This window comes from Pelobates fuscus, chromosome 1, assembly GCF_036172605.1.
Source record: "Pelobates fuscus isolate aPelFus1 chromosome 1, aPelFus1.pri, whole genome shotgun sequence".
Classification (NCBI taxonomy): domain Eukaryota; kingdom Metazoa; phylum Chordata; class Amphibia; order Anura; family Pelobatidae; genus Pelobates; species Pelobates fuscus.
Window position 1 is genome coordinate 416,707,948 of NC_086317.1, and position 23,256 is coordinate 416,731,203.

General features: G+C 43.6%; 1 protein-coding gene across 1 annotated transcript in view; it reads right to left on the reverse strand.

The window, feature by feature from the left end:
• CSAD (cysteine sulfinic acid decarboxylase) overlaps positions 1–23,256 on the reverse strand; it is a 92,381-nt gene that overhangs the window by 13,798 nt on the left and 55,327 nt on the right. Inside the window, exons 13-14 of the mRNA XM_063444825.1 lie at positions 7,987–8,038; positions 4,816–4,905 (exon numbers count right to left, since the gene is read on the reverse strand). Of these exons, the coding sequence (XP_063300895.1) occupies positions 4,816–4,905; positions 7,987–8,038 (142 nt within the window). The remainder of the gene's footprint in view (positions 1–4,815; positions 4,906–7,986; positions 8,039–23,256) is intronic.

Sequence of the window (23,256 nt, forward strand, 5' to 3'; positions counted from 1 at the left end):
ACGTGACGAGGCTCAGTTCATCACAGGTATTGCCTGGCCCTGAGTGTGAGTTGTTGGAAAATGTAGATATAAAATGTTGCGTATTTTTTTGTAGTAGTGAATTGGGAGTCCATCTGAGAAAGGGCTATTGCCTGTTTTTGTCATTTTAACAGTGCTAGCTAGATCCCCCATCGTCAGGGAGCCTCCAATGCCTCCAGTGCATCACATGGCCGTTTCAAGTGGATATAAGACTCCAACTAGTCCTGGATAGTTACGTTCATCAATGTGTTGGGTGAGGATGAGGAGTGCATCTTTGATCAGTATACGTTTTTGTAGTAGTTGTGCAGCTTGAGCTATATGGTCTGGCATGTGTTGTCAGTGTCTGTGGGAATCAGACATACATGTGATGTATGTTTTTGGTAATCGTGAGAGCAAGTAGTCGCTTTTTGTGTAGAAATATGTTTTGGTGTGTGTTAATGACTTTTGGTAGTGTCTAAAACAGTTTGGATAATTTGCTTCTCTGCTCTGCTAGTTCTTGGAAGGTGGTTAGGTTTGAATTTGCTTCTGTGTTTTATGTATTTATATATCTTCAGTGAGCCTACATATATCTGCCACATGTGATTTTTTTTTTTTGAGAGCTGCCTCTTTTGCATTTAAAAAAAAAAAACCCTCATTACGCATTTATGAGCCTCCCATATCACTTGGACAGCGATATCGGACATTGTATCTTCATTAAAGTAGTGTGTCAGAGTAGTTGCTGTAAGTGTAGTGGGTTTCTCAAGAGTGTCTTGTTGAGTAGCCAGTTGGTGGTCCTTGGTTTGTTAAGGGGGGAGGTTAAGCTCATGGTCAATGGGGTGTGGTCTGTCCAGGTCACTGTGCCCATTTCAATCTTTAGAATTGTGGTCAGGTAATAGTATGTTACAAAGAAATAATAAAAGCAAGAGTAACTGGTGTGGGGTATAGAATAGTGGGAATAGTGCCTATTAGTTTGGTGCATGGCTTACCAACAGTCAGTAAAGTGGTGGGTATGGAAAAGCTTTCAGGTCATTTGAAGGATGTTGTCAGGATCTGCAGAGGTGACCAAATAAGTGATACCTGTGGGTTGAGGACCCCCTACTCCCCAGAGTCAGGTAACCTTCCATGAATTGTAGTCTTCAGGAATTTCATTTGTCGTGCTTTGGGGCATAGATGTTTGCCAGGGTGTATGTCTATCCTAAGTTAGCATTGATTTATGGATGACGATTGCCATCTTCTTCGATTCACTCTCTAGGTTGTTACCACAATAGCCTTGTTTATAGATGTGATTGTTCAATTTTGGTGTGCTGCTATCTCTAAAGTGTTTTTCTTTTATATAGATTATGTGAGGTCTATGAGCCTTAAAGTCTCTCAGAGCAATGGAGCATTTTTCAGGGGTGTTAAGTCCTCTGGCGTTTTATAGAGAGGAGTTTCAGGTCAGCCGGGGAGAAAGGTGTGGTCTGTCATTTCTGTTTACCTTCTAAAAGTCATTATCGTCCGAGCCATGAAACAGGTCCCAAGTCACTGGGTGTATTGAGCCCACAAGTCATCAGACACTGCTTGAACACCTAATAATAATAAGAAAAAAAACCTTTTTACAGTATAAAAGAGAGAGGAAATGTGTAATAGTAGCTTCAGATATTTTGGCAAAGAGAGTATCCGAACGTCCTGTCCCAATATTAAGTGGACCAGGGAGAATCGGTCCAGTAGTTAGTAGGTGGTTTAGTGCCTATCGTGCTGTCTTAGTTCAGCCTAGGGTTGTTGTTTGTCACTATCCTCCTGTTATATCCTGGTCAATAGTTAAAGGGTTGCAGGAGCCGAGTGCTGCATGAATGCGACCAAGTCGGTTGGGTTGTCTCTGAGCTCTTGTGAGTGGCCAGTAGGAAAGGGAAGTCACAGTGTTAGAGTCGGGTCTACATGGTTAATTCTTCACAGCAGTCCCTCCAGATCCTTGTGATGGCCCCTTTTGGGGATAAGTAATAAATTTCTCCCTCCTTGCTTCCTCCTCCCCTTCTCTCAGGTGTCACTGGAAATATTGAGCAGTCCATACCTATTGGTGAGCAGCCCTCTGTGTATGGTAAATAAGCAGGTTCCCATATGTAGCAAATTAAGCAAATTAACCACTTATAAAATAGAGGAACCTAAAATAAGCGTATTACTAAAATAAACTCTCGTAGTTGTGCTCTGTGGTGCTGTCTGTCTTCAGGAGTCTGCTGGGCGAGCAGTTACTCCAGTAATTCCATGTTGATGTATACTGTGCAGTCCGGTGCAGTAGTTTCTAGTGCTAGGTATTGAGTGGGTTCTGATGTGGTTCTCCTGTGTACACTGTAAAAAAGCAGTTCCCTACTCCATTCTAACTCCTGAGAGAGTAGGTAAATAGGTTACAACAATGTCTTGGTGGGCTGCAAAGCAGTTTGCTGTCCTCTGTCTTGCCTGCTGGGTGCATATGTGTTTGTAGAACTCTTTCCTATACTAACTATAACGGAATCACCCGTACTCCGACCAGGTACCTTCCATTGATGGACACTTCCTAGCTTGCGCTGAGGACCACAAGCACCGCACCAGACACCACAACTACCGCAGACTCCACAACCACCGTAGCTTAACTGGTAGTCTCGCCGTCTTCCTTCCACCCTGGATCAGCCTCTGTCCTCCAGGACCGTGTGGGAAAGACCTCTCTTTCAGGAGAGCGTATCAGGAACAGCTCTTAAAAGAGCTAAGTGATTAAAGCTCAGGGGAGTATACAAGGTATAGCAATCCCCAGTGTGATTATAGCAGTTCCCCTCCAATCACGAGACAAGACTACGTGTTGAGGGTCAAACAGGAACAGAACTGGTTAATGAGCACCAAAGGACTTTCTTTTATGCAGGTTTTCCCACAAGGTTACCACCCATGTGGACCTAGTGGTACACAGGACATGCAATTACAATAGCCAATCAAAACATTACAGTACAGTCAGACACTCCCAGCCAAGGCACACAACCCCCCCCCCCTCTGCCTGTGATATAATTACTGAACACAATGGGTTAACTCAATTATCACAGGCAGGAAAATATACCGTTTTATACAATATTCATAACTTCCAAACCATACATGCAATTCACATATTCTGAACCAGCATAAGCAGTATACAAACATATTTCAAAATCATACAAATTGGTCCAGTGGTTCAAAAGTTAGGTGGCAGTCCTATTTGACCGACTGCAAACATGGCTTTCCTGTCTAAAACAGTTCCACAGATTTAGGCTGTGCAGCCGGTCTATCTTCTCCTCTATCCTGGAGATAATTGGCTTAAGTGGGTGTGGTAACTTAATTATCTCCAGTAACAGGGAATATCTCCATTTACAACAACAGTAAAAATACCTAAAATACAAAATTCCTATTATACTGAACACAACCCCCACATTCAACCTATCCCCAGATAGCTTGGATCTGAGCGCTCAATATATCCGAACAGCGCTCAGATCCCACAAACAGAATAAAATCACCATGCAGTTAAAGTTTAGCAAGGGCTGATGAGAGATTGAGGAGGGACAAAGCAGCCAGTTTCAACTCGTCTGGCAGTGTCCCTGGGACAACACCCTGCTGGAGAACAATGGGACAGGAAAGAGGGAGGGGAAGAGGCACATTCTCCCATGGAATCAAAGGGGCAGAAAAGTGTTTTCAAAATCCAATAAGCCCAAATAATGTTTTTAAAGGGCAAACTCTCCCAGGGGCCATAGTCACCAGGCAAGAGGCTGGCAAGTAGGCCTCTCCAAGACCAAGTGGCAAAGGGCACTTCGTCACACCATCTGCATTTTATAACTGACCCAACATACAAACAGCCCTGACACACATATTATAATGCACATACAGTACAGCATAGTCAACTGGCACATTGTATCAGAATTATATCTCTCTGTGTTACATGCATGAGCTCAAATGCATACGCACATGTTCAATCACAATCAAGTATAGTCATACACATATAACAACCTATACACATACTCTACAACACAGCCAGAAAAGCATATATAAACTCATACACAAAAATAAGAAGAGTCAGGCACACATAGTACACAGACATCACACACAAATACATTCTCAATCAAAATAACATGCACAAGCATGGCAAATTCACAAAGCGTTTGGAAACACAAATATAACTCCTGTACCCCCATTTTAACTTCCAATCTACAATGGAGAAGCACTGTAGCTTGGGGATGCAGGCTAACCAGGGGAGGATGCAATCATGTCTCTCTTTGGATGTCCTGAATATTATCCTTAGCTGCCTTGTATCTAACACTCTCTTCTTTGGTCCTAGCTTACCTGTATGCCAGTAACATAGACAGGTATAAAGGGCCCAAGGAACAGTTGGTGTGGGCACTTGAAGAATGGCCCAGAGCACATTTTACCTTCTGTTAAATACAACTAAAGTACGTGGATCTTATGTCAGAAAACTGTTGAAACAAACTATGAAGATGAAATTACCGTCAAAGTTATTGATGAAATGCTTTGTCCCTGGATACAGGAGCACATGCTATCTCCTAAGAGATGCCAGGGGCTTTGGACAAGTGTGTGGCTAATCAAGTTAACTTGGGAATGAGTGGAACAGTATATAAGACTGGTGGTTTGGAGACTTCCTGGAATATATTGCCTGGGGTTGTGAATTTAACTGGGCAGGACAAGCAGACCGGGAAACCTCTGGCTTTGAGTATGTTGGCCAGAAGGCTCATACCACCCAATACATGTACAGTTTGTATATTTAAAGGCATACTATCAAATACAGTTTATGTTTTAAATAATTCTAATGATAGATATAATGACATAAAAAAATATTACCTTTCCAAGCTTTTCCCAGAAATCTGGAGAATGCTTTTGAGCCCGAAGACTTGGTGGCACATACCAAAAGCATAAATTCACAAATTCTGGCTGTGAAAATTAGATGTAATTAGGAAATGATGCGAAAAACAATGAACATTTTAGAGCAATGAGGTAAATAAACAAGCTGATTTTTTTTTTTAATTATGTATGGAGATTGTGTGAGCCAGAGGAGGTGTGGCTGAGGCTGCATTAACACTGTGATATAACCCATGAATCTGCAGATGACTGCATGGTCTATACACAAAAACTGCTTAATTAAGCTGAAGTTGTTTTGGTATTTAGTGTCTCTTATAGTAAGGTGTCAAAAGCCTATGGATTTCCCGGGGGCGGGGCCGAGCGGCCATGCCGACAGGCTGCACATCACACGGGCTCCCGATCCTACAGAGGAAATTGGGGAATATACCCACACTACCAGGCTTTTACAGACCCGGGGGTCCGTGGTACCAAGCTCTGGAGTGTCCCGGTGTAGCTGGGGCACCCGCTGCAGGGTGACCCTGGGTCCTGGTATGAGACTCTGGGGCTCGAAGATTGAGGCCTACCCGGGAGGGGAGAGGGGCGGACGGCCGCTGCCTCGCTCTCCACCCTGACTACGGCAAACCAACACCTACCTAGTGCCTTCCTGGTCCCGTTTCCCCCCCCCCCTGTGGGCCGGGGGGGTCATCCCAGTCCCCACCAGGCGGGCTACCACCTAAAAATCCCACTTGGATGGCCCAAAGCCGGAGGAGTGAGACTCCCACGCGGTCTCATTAAAATGGCCGCCGGCTGCACAGCAACTGCTCCAGCTGAGACGGTGATCCCTCACAAACTGAGCTGCTATCATGGATGTCCCTGAGGGCCCTCAAGCCGACACGTAACGACTTTGGAACACACAAGCTGACAGGCGAGAACCATCACAGCCAGCACATCCTCTACATGCCCATATCAAAGCGGCAACCCCAGTATTGCAATCTACAGGCAAGCTCCACTACTGACCAGGGCTGGAAGAACAAGCAGGACAACCAGCTTCACCAACTGACCGCACGTTGCTACAACCTTCGACAGCTCACCAAGGCAAGGCAAACTTACCCAGCAACCGGGAAGACACAGTGGGACATTAGGACCCAGTGGAACTCAAGGGGTAATCTCAAGGGACTCTCCACACGCATGGGCATGGAACACGACCCCACTGCCTCAAGCTTTGCACGGGGATGGAGCTGGCAGTGACCCCAGCCGTTCATAGCACACAATGTTCACAATGTATGGCATACCATGAATAGACACACCATATATCACTGTAGTTGCAGTCATTGAATAAGGTGCACATCCTCTGCATATGACCTTGTATGTAGTTAATCTTTATTGGAGCTTTATATGTATAGAAGGAAATAGCGGAATGTATACTGCTTTGCCTGGTGGCACCCTGCTTTACTGAGAATCTTAGCTAAGCTGGAAACCCTAATAGCTTGTTAGACAGCACTGCATAATCTACCATAACCTGAAATGCAAACTTACTGTCTCATCTACTGCATGTCATGACTACTTAGACCAGCTGTTATTGTACTAAATGTATGTCCCTCATTTAAGCATAGTCAAATGTAACCATGTCAATGTCTAGATATTGAAGCGATGTCAGGCGACATAAATATTAACCCTAAGCTACATAGCCTATAATTTACCAATCGTCTACTCTTGTAATTACTACTCAACTAAGCATGACCAGCTCAGATATAATTGTTTTATATATCTCTAGCTAGCGACTAACAAACATAAGAAAAATCCCACTGTAATAAATGCTGAAACGTATTCATCGTATATTATAAAAATGTGCATTGACATAATAGCCATGTTTTAAATTTCTACTGAAAAATGTGAACGTGAGCTGTTGTGGCTAAGTTTACAACGATGTTAACCATGTGCACGCAAAAAATAAAGAATTTAAAAAAAAAAAAGCCTATGGCTTTCAATCAATGCATATGCATTAACGCTTATGACAAAACTTGTACCTCATTAATGTTGCTATGTATAGTGCCTATTTTGGGCCCAAATCCACATGATCCTATTTTCTATCCTATTTCCCTCTTTGTACAAGCTCCATATTGTTGGTGTGTCTGAGTGTATAACAGAGCTCCACAGCAATAAACATATGGTAATGTGTCTTTCTGCTACAATAATTGTATTTAGAAATCAGTATGTGTAAACAATACTTGTTCTAAATTACATTTTAGTTGCATAAATTGCATTTAGTAAGTTGCTGAATTAAAAAAAAATAAAAATCCACCTTTAACCATCCCCCCCCCTCACATATATTCTATCTTTATGAGATACTCATTTTTCAGGGTGGGAGGTGACAATGCCGCTTTAACATATTTTAGCAGGTGTAAAAGCATTTTAAAAGATAACAAAGAATTGCTAAATTCCCAGTAATGTCATCATAAGGTTGTAATGCCAAACAAAGGCAGCAATTATGCTCACAGTGGTATGTTTAATGCATCTAGTCGTTAATCCCTTCACTCCAAAATTCTGTATGTATGGTTTTACATTAATTTACTGGAAAACAAACTTTAGTCGATTAAATCTCACTCCCCTTCATTTATACACCAAGATTTATTACCAGCCTGTGTAGAGGAACACATTTCTCTGTAAGAACCTCATTCCACTTGTTTATTGTCTGCAAATTTGCTGAAAATGTCAGCTCTCCTCTCCTTCCGAACAATGAAGGACTTTTTAGTCGATCATACTATTATTTATGGTAGGATGTGGAACTGCACTCTATCCCTTTAAGCAGTATGTAGCTGGGTGCACTCAGACAGTCTCAGTACCAGAGACCAAAATGCTGAATAACAAAATAGAAAAGTCGAGGCACTCCAAGGTACAAATCAGGCAATTTTATTGAACCCACTCCATCGCAACGTTTCGACCTACACGGTCGACAAAGACCGTGTAGGTCGAAACGTTGCGATGGAGTGGGTTCAATAAAATTGCCTGATTAGTACCTTGGAGTGCCTCGACTTTTCTATTTTGTTATTGATCATACTATTATTGTCACTACCACATTGCCTAAATTATAAAGTATTATCTGATAAAGTTCTAAAACAGTAGCCTCTCTACGTAGGACACAATTTTCATTACAGATAAAAAAAAGTTCCTTACCTCCATGACAAGGATGAATCCATCTCTCGTCTTCATCTCCTCAACCAGATACCTTACACAAATAAAGGACAAACTTGTAATTTTTCATACAACACCAAAATCAATGTAGTAAAGTGGGCACTCTCAATAATAAATGTGCAAATATTAAATACCGTATTTATCGGCGTATAACACGCACCGGCGTATAACACGCACCTCATTTTTAGAAAGAAATTCCAGGAAATTTCCCCCCCTCCCATAGTATTCCCCCCCCTCATCCCATAGTATTCCCCCCTCATCCCATAGTGTCCCCCCCCCTTTCCATAGTATTCTCCCCCCCTCCCCTACCATAGTATTCTCCCCCCCTCCACTCCCATAGTATTCTCCCCCCCTCCCCTCCCATAGTATTCTCCCCCCCTCCCCTCCCATAGTATTCTCCCCCCTCCCCTCCCATAGAAATTCTCCCCCCCTCCCCTCCCATAGTATTCTCCCCCCTCCCCTCCCATAGTATTCTCCCCCCCTCCCCTCCCATAGTATTCTCCCCCCCTCCCCTCCCATAGTATTTCCCCCCATCCCCTCCCATAGTATTTCCCCCCATCCCCTCCCATAGTATTTCCCCCCATCCCCTCCCATAGTATTTCCCCCCATCCCCTCCCATAGTATTTCCCCCCCTCCCCTCCCATAGTATTTCCCCCCCTCCCCTCCCATAGTATTTCCCCCCCTCCCCTCCCATAGTATTTCCCCCCCCTCCCCTCCCATAGTGTACTTCCCCCCCTCCCCTCCCATAGTGTACTTTCCCCCCTCCCCTCCCATAGTGTACTTCCCCCTCCTCCCCTCCCATAGTGTACTTCTTCCCCCCCTCCCCTCCCATAGTGTACTTTCCTCCCCCTCACCTCCCATAGTGTACTTCCCCCCCCTCCCCTCCCATAGTGTACTTTCCTCCCCCTCCCCTCCCCTCCCATAGTGTACTTTCCTCCCCCTCCCCTCCCATAGTGTACTTTCCTCCCCTCCCATAATTACTTACCTGTCCTGAAGCGTGGGCCGGCTTCACAGCGCGCACCGCGGTACAGGAACTTTAATTTCAGGTTCCGGTTTCCGGCGGGACTGAAAGGAAGTGTGCACACTATTGTGCACACTTCCTTTCAGTCCCGCCGGAAACCGGAACCTGAAATTAAAGTTCCTGTACCGCGGTGCGCGCTGTGAAGCCGGCCCACGCTTCAGGACAGGTAAGTAATTATGGGATATCGGCGTATAACACGCACCCACGATTTTTCCCCTATTTTCAGGGGAAAAAAGTGCGTGTTATACGCCGATAAATACGGTAAATACAAGAGTGAAGTTAGATCACCAGTGAAATAAATCACTCAAATTTCACCACCATTACAATAAAAATATAGGATAATATAAGTTCTAGCTGCACTTTTGTAATATATATATTACAAAATACTCTGGTATTTTGGCATCTAATATATATATATATATATGTATATATAAAAGATGCAAAAATACCAGAGTATTGCAGTATGCAATGATACATTTTTTATTAGACTAACATAATATTTGAAAGACAAGCTTTCAGGTGGTTTCCGGTCTTCCTCAGGTCTGAAGCAATACTGATCAATCTGATAGTTTAACACTTAAAACAACTGATGTTAGAGAAGAGGAGGGAGGGGGAGGGGGGTGTCATAAATATCAGATGTGCCTGAAAGTGAAATGTGCAGATTGGCTGAGAATAGCCAGAAAAGGTAAATAAACAGAGGAGAGTAAATAAGCTAGTTGAAAAGAAAAAACAAACAAGAAAACAGCGAGTAGGGCATGCACATATATAGTTGCATATATGCATGTATATAAATTGATCCAATAGAGGTGAAACGAGAATATTGAAAAAGTACTATATAAGACATTGAGATGTGTGTGTGTGTGTATATATATATATATATATATTTATTTATTTATTTATTTTTAACTAAAATTAGAATTATGGGGAACTGACAGACATTGTGCCTAAAAAAAAAAGCTGATTCCCTTTTGATAATCCCAATTATATTTATGCAAAGTCCTTGAAATAAACTATATGCTTCACATCAGGAAAATGTGTTAATTTGTCAACATATTTACTAAAGGAAGTTTAAACATTAGATCTCTCTTTTCAGGAAGTGTTTAGGAAGGCTGTGCAAGTCACATGCAGGGAGGTGTGACTAGGGCTGTTTAAACAAGGTAACTTAAAGTCTACATGGCACAGAATGGAACAGTGAGACTGCAGAGGCATGATCTATACATCAAAACCTCTCCATTAAGCTAAATTTGTTTTGATGTCTATAGTGTCTCTTTAATGGATTATTCCAAGTTTTAGATTTACTTTTTTCTGATGCTTAGATGCATGGCCCTGAATTTGAATGCAAACATAAAATAAACTATTGAGAAAAGATATTAAAAGAAAACCTGAAAAAAGGTGGAGATATTTAGTGAGACAGCTGCTCAGATTAAGATTATAGTACCAGCTAACGTTTAAAGCGCAACTTTAAATAGCTTTTAGATGAAATGGATACTTTACTTTTTTGAAAAGTAAGAATTGCTGAGAAATTGAATTGAATTTCAAATTTAAGGCCAAAATAGCCAAATTTAAAACAGAAGTGACTTGGATGTTTGTTTGTTTTTTATTTAATTGGCTATTTTGGTTAAACTTTCAAATTCACTTTGAATTCCCAGCAGTTCTCACTTTAGTGAATAACCCTGTCTGAGTAAAGGCTTACCTTGTGTTTAGTGATTAATATGTTGTGAGTAATGAAAACTTAAAGAGTGCCAGTTACTAGTGATGTCCCGAACGGTTCGCAGGCGAATAGTTCCTGGCGAACATAGCATGTTCGTGTCCGCCACCGTGGGCGAACACATGCGGTGTTCGGTCCGCCCCCTATTCGTCATCATTGAGTAAACTTTGACCCTGTACCTCACAGTCAGCAGACACATTACAGCCAATCAGCAGCACACCCTCCCTAGCAGACCCTCCCACCTACTGGACAGCATCCATTTTAGATTAATTCTGAAGCTGCAACCATTTTTTTTTCAATTTATTATTATTTTTTAATTATTTTTTTTTTAGTGCATATAAATGTTACAAGCAGATACTCCCCCCAGACACTCTGTATTACTGCAGATACTCCCTCCAGACACCATGTGTTACTGCAGATACTCCCTCCAGACACCCTGTGTTACTGCAGATACTCCCCCCAGACACTCTGTGTTACTGCAGATACTCCCTCCAGACACTGACACAGAGCAGAATAGGGACTGTTCCCCCTACAAAGGGTCACTTGGCAGATATGGATTGACACCTATCCTAAGGATCCCTGATAAACACTGACACGGAGCACTCCATGGGTGAAGATGGATTAATTTTTTTTTGCGCTCGGGTTTTTTATTTTATTTTTAAGTTCGACGGGTATGATGGCTTTTTATTTGGCCTTTTTTGGGGCTGAAAAATGAAGATTTTAGAAAAAAGAAGACGTTGAATAGTGTGAAGAAATGACTATATTGTTCGGTATTTTTTTTGCATAGTTCCTGCTTTTTTGTGTATTTTTCATTCGGCAGATGGGACTGCCGAACAGAGACCACCCCTGGCTCACTTAACTTCAAAGCCGGCATCACTTTCACCCTCTATGTGTGCGGTCAGCGTTCGTACTGTCGAACGCCACGTGGCAGAGAAAACCGCGGCCATCTTTTTTTCGTCAAACAAAGGCAGCGGGACTTGGTCGTCGAGTGTCTGGAACTAAAATCGGACACTCGCCTTCCCAAACACCGGTCTCCATCATACGAACGCTGGAACTAGTGATACCGATTAGCTAGGAGAGCGCTATTCGGTACAAATATGCACACGAATGAGGGGAACAATCGCTGCTAGGAGCCAGGGGAATTCATTCGGTACTTTTATTCATTTTTCCCTTTTTCTCAAGTGACCGGCAAAACCACACGAACCTCTGGAACTATTCTGGGCAGTCCACCCACAGTGAACCGGTCACAAAGGACTTCCATACTTTTTGAGAACCCCTGAACCGATCCGGGTGAAATTTGGATATGTTGGTCCCCCGGATCGGGGCTATCAGGGGACATAGGATTTGTGGGGATACCCCAGGTATAAAGGGGTGTTCCAGAAATTGGGGAAAATAGTGAATTTGCAGCCTGGAGATAATTAGGTTGTTACTATATCAGACCTGATTATCTCCAGGACTAGGGGAGGGAATTGCCTGTTTGTATTGGGTGTGTTTTATATTTTTACTGTTCGGGATTGGATAAATGTTACTCCTCCCTGTGGGATGTCCCCTTGCATGGGGACCTGCATAAAAAGCCATGTGTGTGAATAAACGTTAGTTCTGCTTGTATCCTGAACCTGGACTCTGACTGTTATTTGGAATTCGTATGCTGTAACAAGGGAATTATCTTATGCAGCTGTTATATTCCATATGGATTTCGTTCCTGTAACTACCGAACCGGACTCTCGCTACCTTAGGCTCTGACTGTCCGGGAGGAAACTACCGAACTCGGTTTGGTTAAACTTGGTTTCCTTACAACTGGTGGCAAGCGGAGGGATTCGAATCCCGAATGGACATTGCAAACCAAGCAAGGGAATGAATGGCTCAGCAGTACCAGCTACTTAAAAGAACCACACTAAAGGATTTACTGGAAGCTCGAGGCAGAGTGGCAAGTAACAAGACAAAAGCCACGTTAATTGCAGAATTAATACAGAGCGATAATACCAGCAATACAGAAATGGATCAAGAGGAAGAAAACGTGATGCAAAAGGACATCCGATGGATGCTCAGTCTGTTGGGACCCAACCCAACTACAGAGGCGGTTCTGCAGGTCATGGCACAAGCCAGACAATCGCAAAAAGAGCGAGAGGACCGGGACAGACCGTCACAGGGAGATTTACTACACTCCCCGGGAAGTACTGGGGAAATACCAAAGAAAGTAAATTATGCAGCCTTTAAATCTTTTAATGACAATGAGATGGAAATTGACAGTTACTTGCAAGACTTTGAACGCCAATGTGCACTGGAGGGATTAGACTCCACGAAATGGGCTGCAGTCATTAGCAGTAAATTGTCAGGTAGAGCAGCCGAGGCGCTGCGAGCAGTACCTGAGGGGGACATACATAATTATGAAAAAATAAAAGACATTTTGTTGGCCAGATATGCTGTAACTCCGGAGGCATACCGGAAAAAGTTTAGAGATCTGAGGAAGACTGGGAGAGATTCCCATACGGAATGGGCGTTTCGGCTACAACGGGCGGCCCGCAATTGGATGAAGGGCTGCCAAGCAACCACCCTGGAGGATGCTTTGCAACTGAAAAAATAAACAACAGGCTGGAAAAACCAGACTAGTTGAATATGTTACTGGAAATAATGATAATCGCTATACAAACTGAAACAGTAGTAACGTAGAAAACAAATAGAGTAGATAGAATCACATCTAATTCAAAGTGCAGTCTTGCCTTAGTGGCTCACCTCCAAATGTGTCTCTCTAATGGATACCGCTATCCCACTAGACCCAACGCTAGCTACTGTCTAATGACTTTATTAAAAGCTAAGTGCAGTGTCAAGACTAGTGGCTTGTGGGTCTATTAGTAGGTCAAACGTCATGCAACTGACGTGGGTATTTAGCATAAGGTTACACTCGGTCCTATAAAACTTACTCCGAGCTATAGCTGGTTAGAGTATTGAATAATCTGTAAAAATTGCAGATTGAACCGTCCTAAGTTCAAGCTAGCGACTAAGTGGAACGGCATATACAGGATAGCTAGGATAAATGCATATATCCCTCTCAATTTGTCGCTGTGGAGGTTAATGATATGCTTATCAGAGCTAAAGCCAGACAGTTATAACTTAAGGCATAGAAATTGTGCCCATTTAGCGAGGGCAAAAAAGATATGCAAGTACGCTGGGTATCTTTATATACCCCCTAACAGATAAGTTGGGGATAATATATATGTAATATCCAGAGTGAGGTATTTAGCCACTATAGAGGGCAAACAGGTACCTCTGGAAATATACCTCTCTCTATACTTGGACTTCCACAAAATATAGGGAATAAACTGCGAGTTAGCAGCTAATTTACATATATACAAAGTTATTCAAATAGGCATATCAAGTGTAACCAACAAGAGAGAAGGTGGAGGTGAAAAAATAAATAAATAAAGTTTAGAGTGCCTCTATGTGCAGAACCATACTTAGAATGTTGGTTGCCTGCACATAGTGATAGATAACCTAGTGAGGAAAGCACACAGTGAAAAGAAAAATGAGCCCAAAAGAGCCCGACGCGCGTTTCGGTGCTGGGATGCACCTTCGTCAGGGGCTAACTGGAGACTGCGTCTCGATCTCCTTTTAAGAGGGTTTAGGTCCCAGTGTCTCAAATTCTGTCCTATCAGAGGGTTGCTGTCATGCGCACTACGGGTCCCGGCCATCACGTGGTTATTATGCAAATAATGGTATTGAATGGGCTTGTATGAGCCGTTTTAACCGGCTCGGCGCTGGCAAACTTCGAGCACGTCCTTAAACCTCCGTAAACTAAGGGGGTAAGGACTGTTTGCGTACCGCCAGGGTACAAAGTATCGTGAGGATACGCCGTGGTAACGGCTTTAGTTAACTCATTACGTGCTGGGAAGAAGACTGAGCGGCTAATGTACACATTTTGGGGCTTAGCGTAGGTAGCGATCATGCCCTGTATTTGGCTCATGTCTATCCACAAATTGGGATATCCCTAGTTTGGTAGTAAGTTTAGGTATCCTGACCACGGAGAATTGGTAATTTAGGATAGTAGTAGGTTTGGGTATCCTGACCACGGAGAATTAATATTAGGGATGGAATCGAACATGGATGTTGGATAATAGGACAGAGGATCCATATACCCATAGGGACTTAATGTAGGAAAAAGGATCAATAAATAAATCGAAAAGGGAAAAAGGGAACTAAAAAAAGATACAGATTCTATATATACATATTAACATATTTACAAAAATGTACAGTTTGCATGTAATGCTTAATGCAAAAATGAGGTAACGCTTGCTCGAATGTGTATGGCATTAATCAATTGTATTCTTGAGGGGGAAACCATCCCCAAATCATAATAATTGTGACTAGAGGGATGTGGTACACGCTATAAATCATAGAGACAGGTTATAGCTCTTTAATGAATAAAGAAACTAATGTTGTTTAGGTTGGTTTATATGAACGAAGTATAGGAGAATCCTTCATTAAGGCCAGAAGGGGAAAGGGTTTTTAATGTAAAAATCCAATAACTCTCTCTTTGGAGTAGTTTAGTATCTATATCACCCTTCCTCGGGCCTAATTTCATTTTTTCGATCCCATTAAACCTTATACCCTGGGCTGTGCCTCCATGTTTAAGTTTAAGATGTCTCGAAATGACAGTGTCTAAGTGTCTGGAGGGATTTACCGAATTTACGTGTTCAAGAATTCTTTTCTTGAACGGCCTAAAGGTCTTACCCACATACATGAGGCCACAGCTGCAGGTTAGGAGATAAATAAGACCTGTTGTTTGGCAATTAAAGAAGGTATTGACTTCATGTGTCTGTGTATTGGTGGAATTTGAAAATATTTTGGATTTCCTCCGAATATACCTGCATGCCTTACAGCGGCCACATTGAAATGTGCCTACTGCTGGTGTTCTTAGCCACGTGTTGTCTACTTTGGGTGATGAAAGATGACTAGGTACCAGTAGATCTTTTAGATTACGGCCTCTCCTGGCTGTGAGTGATACGCTTGGTGACAGGACTTCCCTAAGGTGCTGATCTTGGTAGATCAGTGGCCAGTATCTATTCAGAATGCCCTTGACTGGGTCCCAGCCTGCATCGAACGTGCCAATGCATCTAATCAGGTTTGGGGTCTTGTCCCTGAGAGGGTTGTCTTCTAGTAGGTCTTTACGCTCAGTCGTAAGTGCTCTTGAGTATGCCGCTTTAAGACATCTATTTGAGTATCCCTTGACCTTGAACTGCGATCTTAATAGCTTGGCTTTAATTTTAAATTCCTCAATGGTGGAACAATTTCTTCTAACGCGGAGATATTGTCCCACCGGGATTCCATATTTTAATGGTGTTGGATGGTGGCTTTGCCAGTTTAATAAATTGTTGGTCGCTGTGGGCTTCCTGAAAAGAGTGGTGGAGATATGTTTATTGTCACTTTCCATGATTTGTAAAGTCAAATCCAAAAAGTTAATTTTGTTATCTCCCACCTCATGAGTCAATTTCAGGTTTTGGTCATTCAAATTAAGAGCCTTGACGAAATCTTCAAACACCTCAGTTGGTCCTGTCCACACAATCAGTACGTCATCTATATAACGTTTCCAGAGACTGATATAGTCCTGATAGGCGGCAAATTTGGAACTAAATACTACATTTTGTTCCCACCACCCCAGGTGGAGGTTGGCGTATGATGGGGCACAAGTCGTCCCCATCGCATTCCCTCTCACCTGGTGGTAGTGGGTGCCCTCAAAGAGGAAATAGTTATGTGTTAAAACGAATTGTAGTAATTGCAGCACAAACTGATTATGGTCATGGAGGGATATGTCCCGTGTTTGAAGGAACCATCTAATATTGTTGAGACCTATCTCGTGGGGTATAGAGCTGTATAAACCCTCTACGTCGAGACTACATAGTTTAGCCCCAATGGGTATTGTCAGGTCGTCCAGTATTTTCAAAATTTGCTTTGTATCCCTGACGTACGAGGGAAGTGCCCTAACCAGGCCATTCAAGATTTGTTCCACATACATACTGCAATTTTGGGTAAGATTGTTGTTCCCTGATACTATAGGCCTCCCTGTTAGTATTTTCTGTTGCTTATGTATCTTGGGCAGCGAGTAGAAGGTAGCGATGGTGGGTCTCTTGTTGAACATATACTTATATTCATCAATGCTAATCAGGTTGGTTTGGAATGCCTGATCCAGAATCTTTTTGAGCTCAAGTAGGAATCTGTTAGTGGGATCTGAGGGGAGTGCCACATAGGTGTCCTTATCTTCAAGTGTGATGTTCACCATTTGGACATACTTGTCCCTATCTAGTATTACTAGGTTCCCCCCTTTGTCCGAAGGCTTTATGATAATTGTCTCATTGGCCCTCAGTTTAGCCAGTGCTCTGTTCTCTTGTGCCTTCAAGTTATTTGGATGGAACCCAGGCTCTGAGTTAATATCCATTGCTTCAATTTCTTTGCACGATAATTCGACAAATAGGTCAATGTATTTGTATTCAGGTATGTGTGGAGTGAACTTGCTTTTAGGTTTTAACTTGGTGAATGGAGCTACTTGAGTGTTAGATGGATCATTACAGCCAAGTAGTTCCACCAAATTGTCAAGTAGATTCATGTCCCTGGCTTCTAGACCCAATCTAAGTGCTTGCTTAGTTTTTTGAATGCAATGGTATTTGTGCAGAGCCAGCTTCCTGGCGAATAGGTGAATGTCCTTTGTCCACCCAAACTTGTCAAATTTGGGTGTAGGGACAAAGGACAAGCCCCTCCTGAGAAGCTGAGTTTCTGAAGTGGTGAGTTGATAGGAGGAAAGATTAATAATTTGACTCTCTGTAGTTAGTATGCTTTCCTCCGTTGGAAACCTCTTGTGGATTTGCTCCTCGTATTTCTCTGGGGTCTTGCTTCTTGGTTCGCCTTGGCTAAAAAATTGATTCCCTTTTTTAAGATACTTCTGGGATTCGGTTCAGGTAGGGTGGAGGCGTTATCTGAACCAAGTTCTGGGTCAGAGCCACTCGTATCGTATTCCGATGTGGAGAACTGATCGAATTCTACCCTCCTGCTCTGTTTGGACCTCTGGTATATATTGCCTGTTTGGAAGTCCTTTGTGTCTCGTAGAAATTTAGAGTGTTTCCTAGATTTAATTGAGGATTGAAATCTCTCTAATTGACTTTTTAATTTTATTTCAAGTTGTGCGAAATTACTCTCTGTCTTGAAAACCTCAATTTTCTCTATTTCGTCATCGACTTCTTTATTAATTTTGTCGAGTCTCTGTTTCTCGGATCTAGTTAAGATGTTCATAAACTTCCGGGAACAAGTGCTTGCTGCCTCTTCCCACTCCTTTATGAATTCTGTTCCTTCAATGTGGGGACCCGGGATATTCTGAACTCTAAGGCCCCTTGGTATTAGTTCTTTGCTCAAATATTTTTCGAGTGAAGCAACTTCCCAACCAGCTTTAATCTGTTGTTTGAACAGGTATGTAAGGTGGTTAAATGCAGCGTTAATGTTAGTGTATGTTACGCTCTCATTGAGGTGACCCTCTGAGAACACTGAGTCAATGTCCGTATACCAAGCATCCCTAGTAGCTTTATCGGATAGAAAACCGGCCATATCCGAGCAATGTTTAAAGGTGATGGGTACTAAAACCCGGATTAGACAAACAAAACGGAAGAATTGCCACTTATGAAAATAGGCCCAAAAAGATGGGACTATCTCACTGGTGGAAATACACCTTAATGGACACTCCAGAGGATGTCCTGGGGCTTTGCAACTGATGTTACTGGAGCAGTTTTTTAATCACTCTGCAGAGGACATAAAAGACTGGGTTAAAGACAGAAAACCAAAAACTGTGGAGGAAGCCGCCAGGCTAGCGGATGAGTACCAGGATAACAGGAGGAAGGAGCAAGGGGTGAGCAGACCACCTTTTAAGCCTCACTACACCGCTCCAATAACCCCTACTCCTCCTAGACCCTCCATGAGTAACCCCTCACCGAACCCAGCAAACACACCTCGACCCCCTGCAGTGTGCCATTATTGCAAGCAACCAGGACATTATAAGAATCAGTGCCCTCGCTTAAACCGGGGAAGCTGGGAAAGGCAACCCCCACAACAACCCAAGGCAGCTGCTCATTGTGTGCAGCAAGAAAGCACAACCAGTGTCCCTAACCAAGAAGAACAGTGGAGTGTGTTACACGAGGTCAACCCAGTGCAAGCTGGGGGTGACAACCGGGACCACCACCGCCAATGGATTACCGTAGATGGCGTGGGGGCCCGGGCTCTGAGAGACTCTGGGGCTACTTTGACTGTGGTGCAACCTCACACGATCAGAGCGCAAGCTCGCACCGGACGCACAGTCGCTGTGAGGGTGGCTGGGGGCGCTATCCACAAACTGCCCACCGCCAATATCCTTGTTGATTGGGGTTCTGGGTCCAAACAGCTGGAGGTTGGGATTATGCAAGAACTACCCGCCGAGGTTTTGTTGGGAAATGATGTGGGATGCTTAACCTCCCAACTAGCCCGAGACCCCCCTGCCGAGGCATACCCGGTTACCACCCGAGCTCAAGCCAGACTGGAAGCTCCGCTGCACTCTGAGGAAAACCAGGTAAGAGTCGAAATACCCCCCTTACCCGATCCTCCCTGTCCCTTCTGGGATACCCCCCAGGGGTTTGAACAAGAACAGCGTACCGACCCCACATTAGAGGGTTATAGGAAGGCAGCGACCGTTACCCCAGGGAACAACCCGCACGAAAAGTTTGAGTGGTATAAGGGATTGCTGTATAGAGTGACCGAGGGGGTGGGACAGGGGGCCACCCAGGTCATCAAAAGACAGTTAATTGTACCCCGTAAATTCCGGGCTGAGTTGTTAAAGCTCAGTCATGACATTCCCCTAGCAGGACATTTAGGGGTTAAAAAGACAAGGGACAGGTTAACCCAAACATTCTTCTGGCCCAGGGTCACCCAGGACCTCAAGTATTATTGCAGGACGTGCGACGTCTGCCAAAGGGTAGGGAAAAGGGGAGACCTTCGGAAGGCCAAACTTCACCCATTGCCCATTATAGAACAGCCCTTTCACCGAGTAGCGGTAGATTTAATAGGACCCCTCAGCCGACCCAGCCAGTCGGGCAAAAAGTTCATACTAACCGTGGTCGACTACGCCACTAGATACCCGGAGGCAGTCGCCCTCCCCAATATAGAGGCAGAAACCGTGGCAGAGGCCCTTATTCAAATATTCACCCGAGTAGGTTTCCCACAGGAGATCCTTTCCGATCGGGGAACTCAGTTCACGGCTACCCTGACACAACAATTGTGGCAGAGCTGTGGAGTGAAACCCCTGTTCAGCGCCCCGTACCATCCCCAGACTAACGGGCTCTGTGAACGTTTCAATGGCACTCTAAAACAGATGCTAAAAACCTTTACGGAGTCCCACAAGAATTGGGAAAAGTTCCTTCCCCACCTTCTGTTTGCCTACCGTGAGGTGCCCCAGGCCTCCACTGGGTTTTCCCCCTTCGAACTCCTGTACGGGAGAAAAGTTCGGGGCCCACTGGAGCTCGTACGGGAACACTGGGAGGGCAATACAGATGAGGGGGGAGTCCCTATCGTCCAGTATGTCCTGGAGTTCCGGGACCGTCTGCGGGCGCTCACCGCATCGGTTCGGGAGAACCTGCAGACGGCCCAGGAGGACCAGAGGAAATGGTACGATAGGGGAGCCCAAGATAGAGTGCTGGAATTAGGGCAGAAGGTATTGGCTTTGAGACCAGTTAAAAAGGATAAGCTGCAAGCAGCCTGGCAGGGACCATTCAAGGTAGTAGAACGGGTTAGCGAGACTACCTACATCGTGAGCAAATGCTCAGATGAAAGGCTGACCAAAGCCTTCCATGTGAATATGCTCAAACCATATTTTGAGAGAACAGAAGATGTGGGCGCCGTGTGTGCCCCCGCCACGGAAGATAGTGAGGGACTACCCCTCCCAGATTTACTAGACACCGCCCCCTGTACTATTGACCAAGTAAGCTTGGGTCAAAATTTAAACCCCCTAGAGAAGGGTGAGGCCACGCAACTGCTGCAGAGATACCGAGAGATGTTTTCAGCCACCCCCGGCTATACCTCCGCTGCGGTACACCGCGTGGAAACCCAGGGAGAGACGCCACTGCGGCAACAACCATATCGAATCCCAGAAGCAGTGCGTGAGGGTATGCTCACCGAGTTAAGGGATATGTTACAGTTAGGGGTAATAGAACCCTCGCAAAGTCCTTGGGCCTCCCCGGTAGTACTAGCACCACGCGCTTCTGTGTAGACTATCGGAGGCTTAACGATCGTACCATAACAGACGCCTACCCCATGCCCAGAATAGATGAGCTCTTAGACCGTATGGCGGGGGGGAACTACTTGACTACCCTGGACCTGTGCAAAGGTTATTGGCAGATCCCCTTGGAGCCTGCGGCCATCCCCAAGTCGGCATTCGTCACCCCTTTCGGGCTATACCAATTCAAGGTTATGCCCTTTGGGATGAAGAATGCCCCGGCTACGTTTCAGAGGATGGCCGATAGGCTCCTGGAGGGGTTTCAGGACTTCGCATGCGCGTATCTAGATGACATTGCCGTCTACAGCCGCACATGGGGAGACCATCTGGGTCATGTGTCCAGGGTACTCCAACGAATTCACCTCGCAGGGCTCACGTTACATTTTTTATTAGACTAACATAATATTTGAAAGACAAGCTTTCAGGTGGTTTCCGGTCTTCCTCAGGTCTGAAGCAATACTGATCAATCTGATAGTTTAACACTTAAAACAACTGATGTTAGAGAAGAGGAGGGAGGGGGAGGGGGGTGTCATAAATATCAGATGTGCCTGAAAGTGAAATGTGCAGATTGGCTGAGAATAGCCAGAAAAGGTAAATAAACAGAGGAGAGTAAATAAGCTAGTTGAAAAGAAAAAACAAACAAGAAAACAGCGAGTAGGGCATGCACATATATAGTTGCATATATGCATGTATATAAATTGATCCAATAGAGGTGAAACGAGAATATTGAAAAAGTACTATATAAGACATTGAGATGTGTGTGTGTGTGTATATATATATATATATATATATATATATTTATTTATTTATTTATTTTTAACTAAAATTAGAATTATGGGGAACTGACAGACATTGTGCCTAAAAAAAAAAGCTGATTCCCTTTTGATAATCCCAATTATATTTATGCAAAGTCCTTGAAATAAACTATATGCTTCACATCAGGAAAATGTGTTAATTTGTCAACATATTTACTAAAGGAAGTTTAAACATTAGATCTCTCTTTTCAGGAAGTGTTTAGGAAGGCTGTGCAAGTCACATGCAGGGAGGTGTGACTAGGGCTGTTTAAACAAGGTAACTTAAAGTCTACATGGCACAGAATGGAACAGTGAGACTGCAGAGGCATGATCTATACATCAAAACCTCTCCATTAAGCTAAATTTGTTTTGATGTCTATAGTGTCTCTTTAATGGATTATTCCAAGTTTTAGATTTACTTTTTTCTGATGCTTAGATGCATGGCCCTGAATTTGAATGCAAACATAAAATAAACTATTGAGAAAAGATATTAAAAGAAAACCTGAAAAAAGGTGGAGGTATTTAGTGAGACAGCTGCTCAGATTAAGATTATAGTACCAGCTAACGTTTAAAGCGCAACTTTAAATAGCTTTTAGATGAAATGGATACTTTACTTTTTTGAAAAGTAAGAATTGCTGAGAAATTGAAGTGAATTTCAAATTTAAGGCCAAAATAGCCAAATTTAAAACAGAAGTGACTTGGATGTTTGTTTGTTTTTTATTTAATTGGCTATTTTGGTTAAACTTTCAAATTCACTTTGAATTCCCAGCAGTTCTCACTTTAGTGAATAACCCTGTCTGAGTAAAGGCTTACCTTGTGTTTAGTGATTAATATGTTGTGAGTAATGAAAACTTAAAGAGTGCCAGTTACTAGTGATGTCCCGAACGGTTCGCAGGCGAATAGTTCCTGGCGAACATAGCATGTTCGTGTCCGCCACCGTGGGCGAACACATGCGGTGTTCGGTCCGCCCCCTATTCGTCATCATTGAGTAAACTTTGACCCTGTACCTCACAGTCAGCAGACACATTACAGCCAATCAGCAGCACACCCTCCCTAGCAGACCCTCCCACCTACTGGACAGCATCCATTTTAGATTAATTCTGAAGCTGCAACCATTTTTTTTTCAATTTATTATTATTTTTTAATTATTTTTTTTTAGTGCATATAAATGTTACAAGCAGATACTCCCCCCAGACACTCTGTATTACTGCAGATACTCCCTCCAGACACCATGTGTTACTGCAGATACTCCCTCCAGACACCCTGTGTTACTGCAGATACTCCCCCCAGACACTCTGTGTTACTGCAGATACTCCCTCCAGACACTGACACAGAGCAGAATAGGGACTGTTCCCCCTACAAAGGGTCACTTGGCAGATATGGATTGACACCTATCCTAAGGATCCCTGATAAACACTGACACGGAGCACTCCATGGGTGAAGATGGATTAAT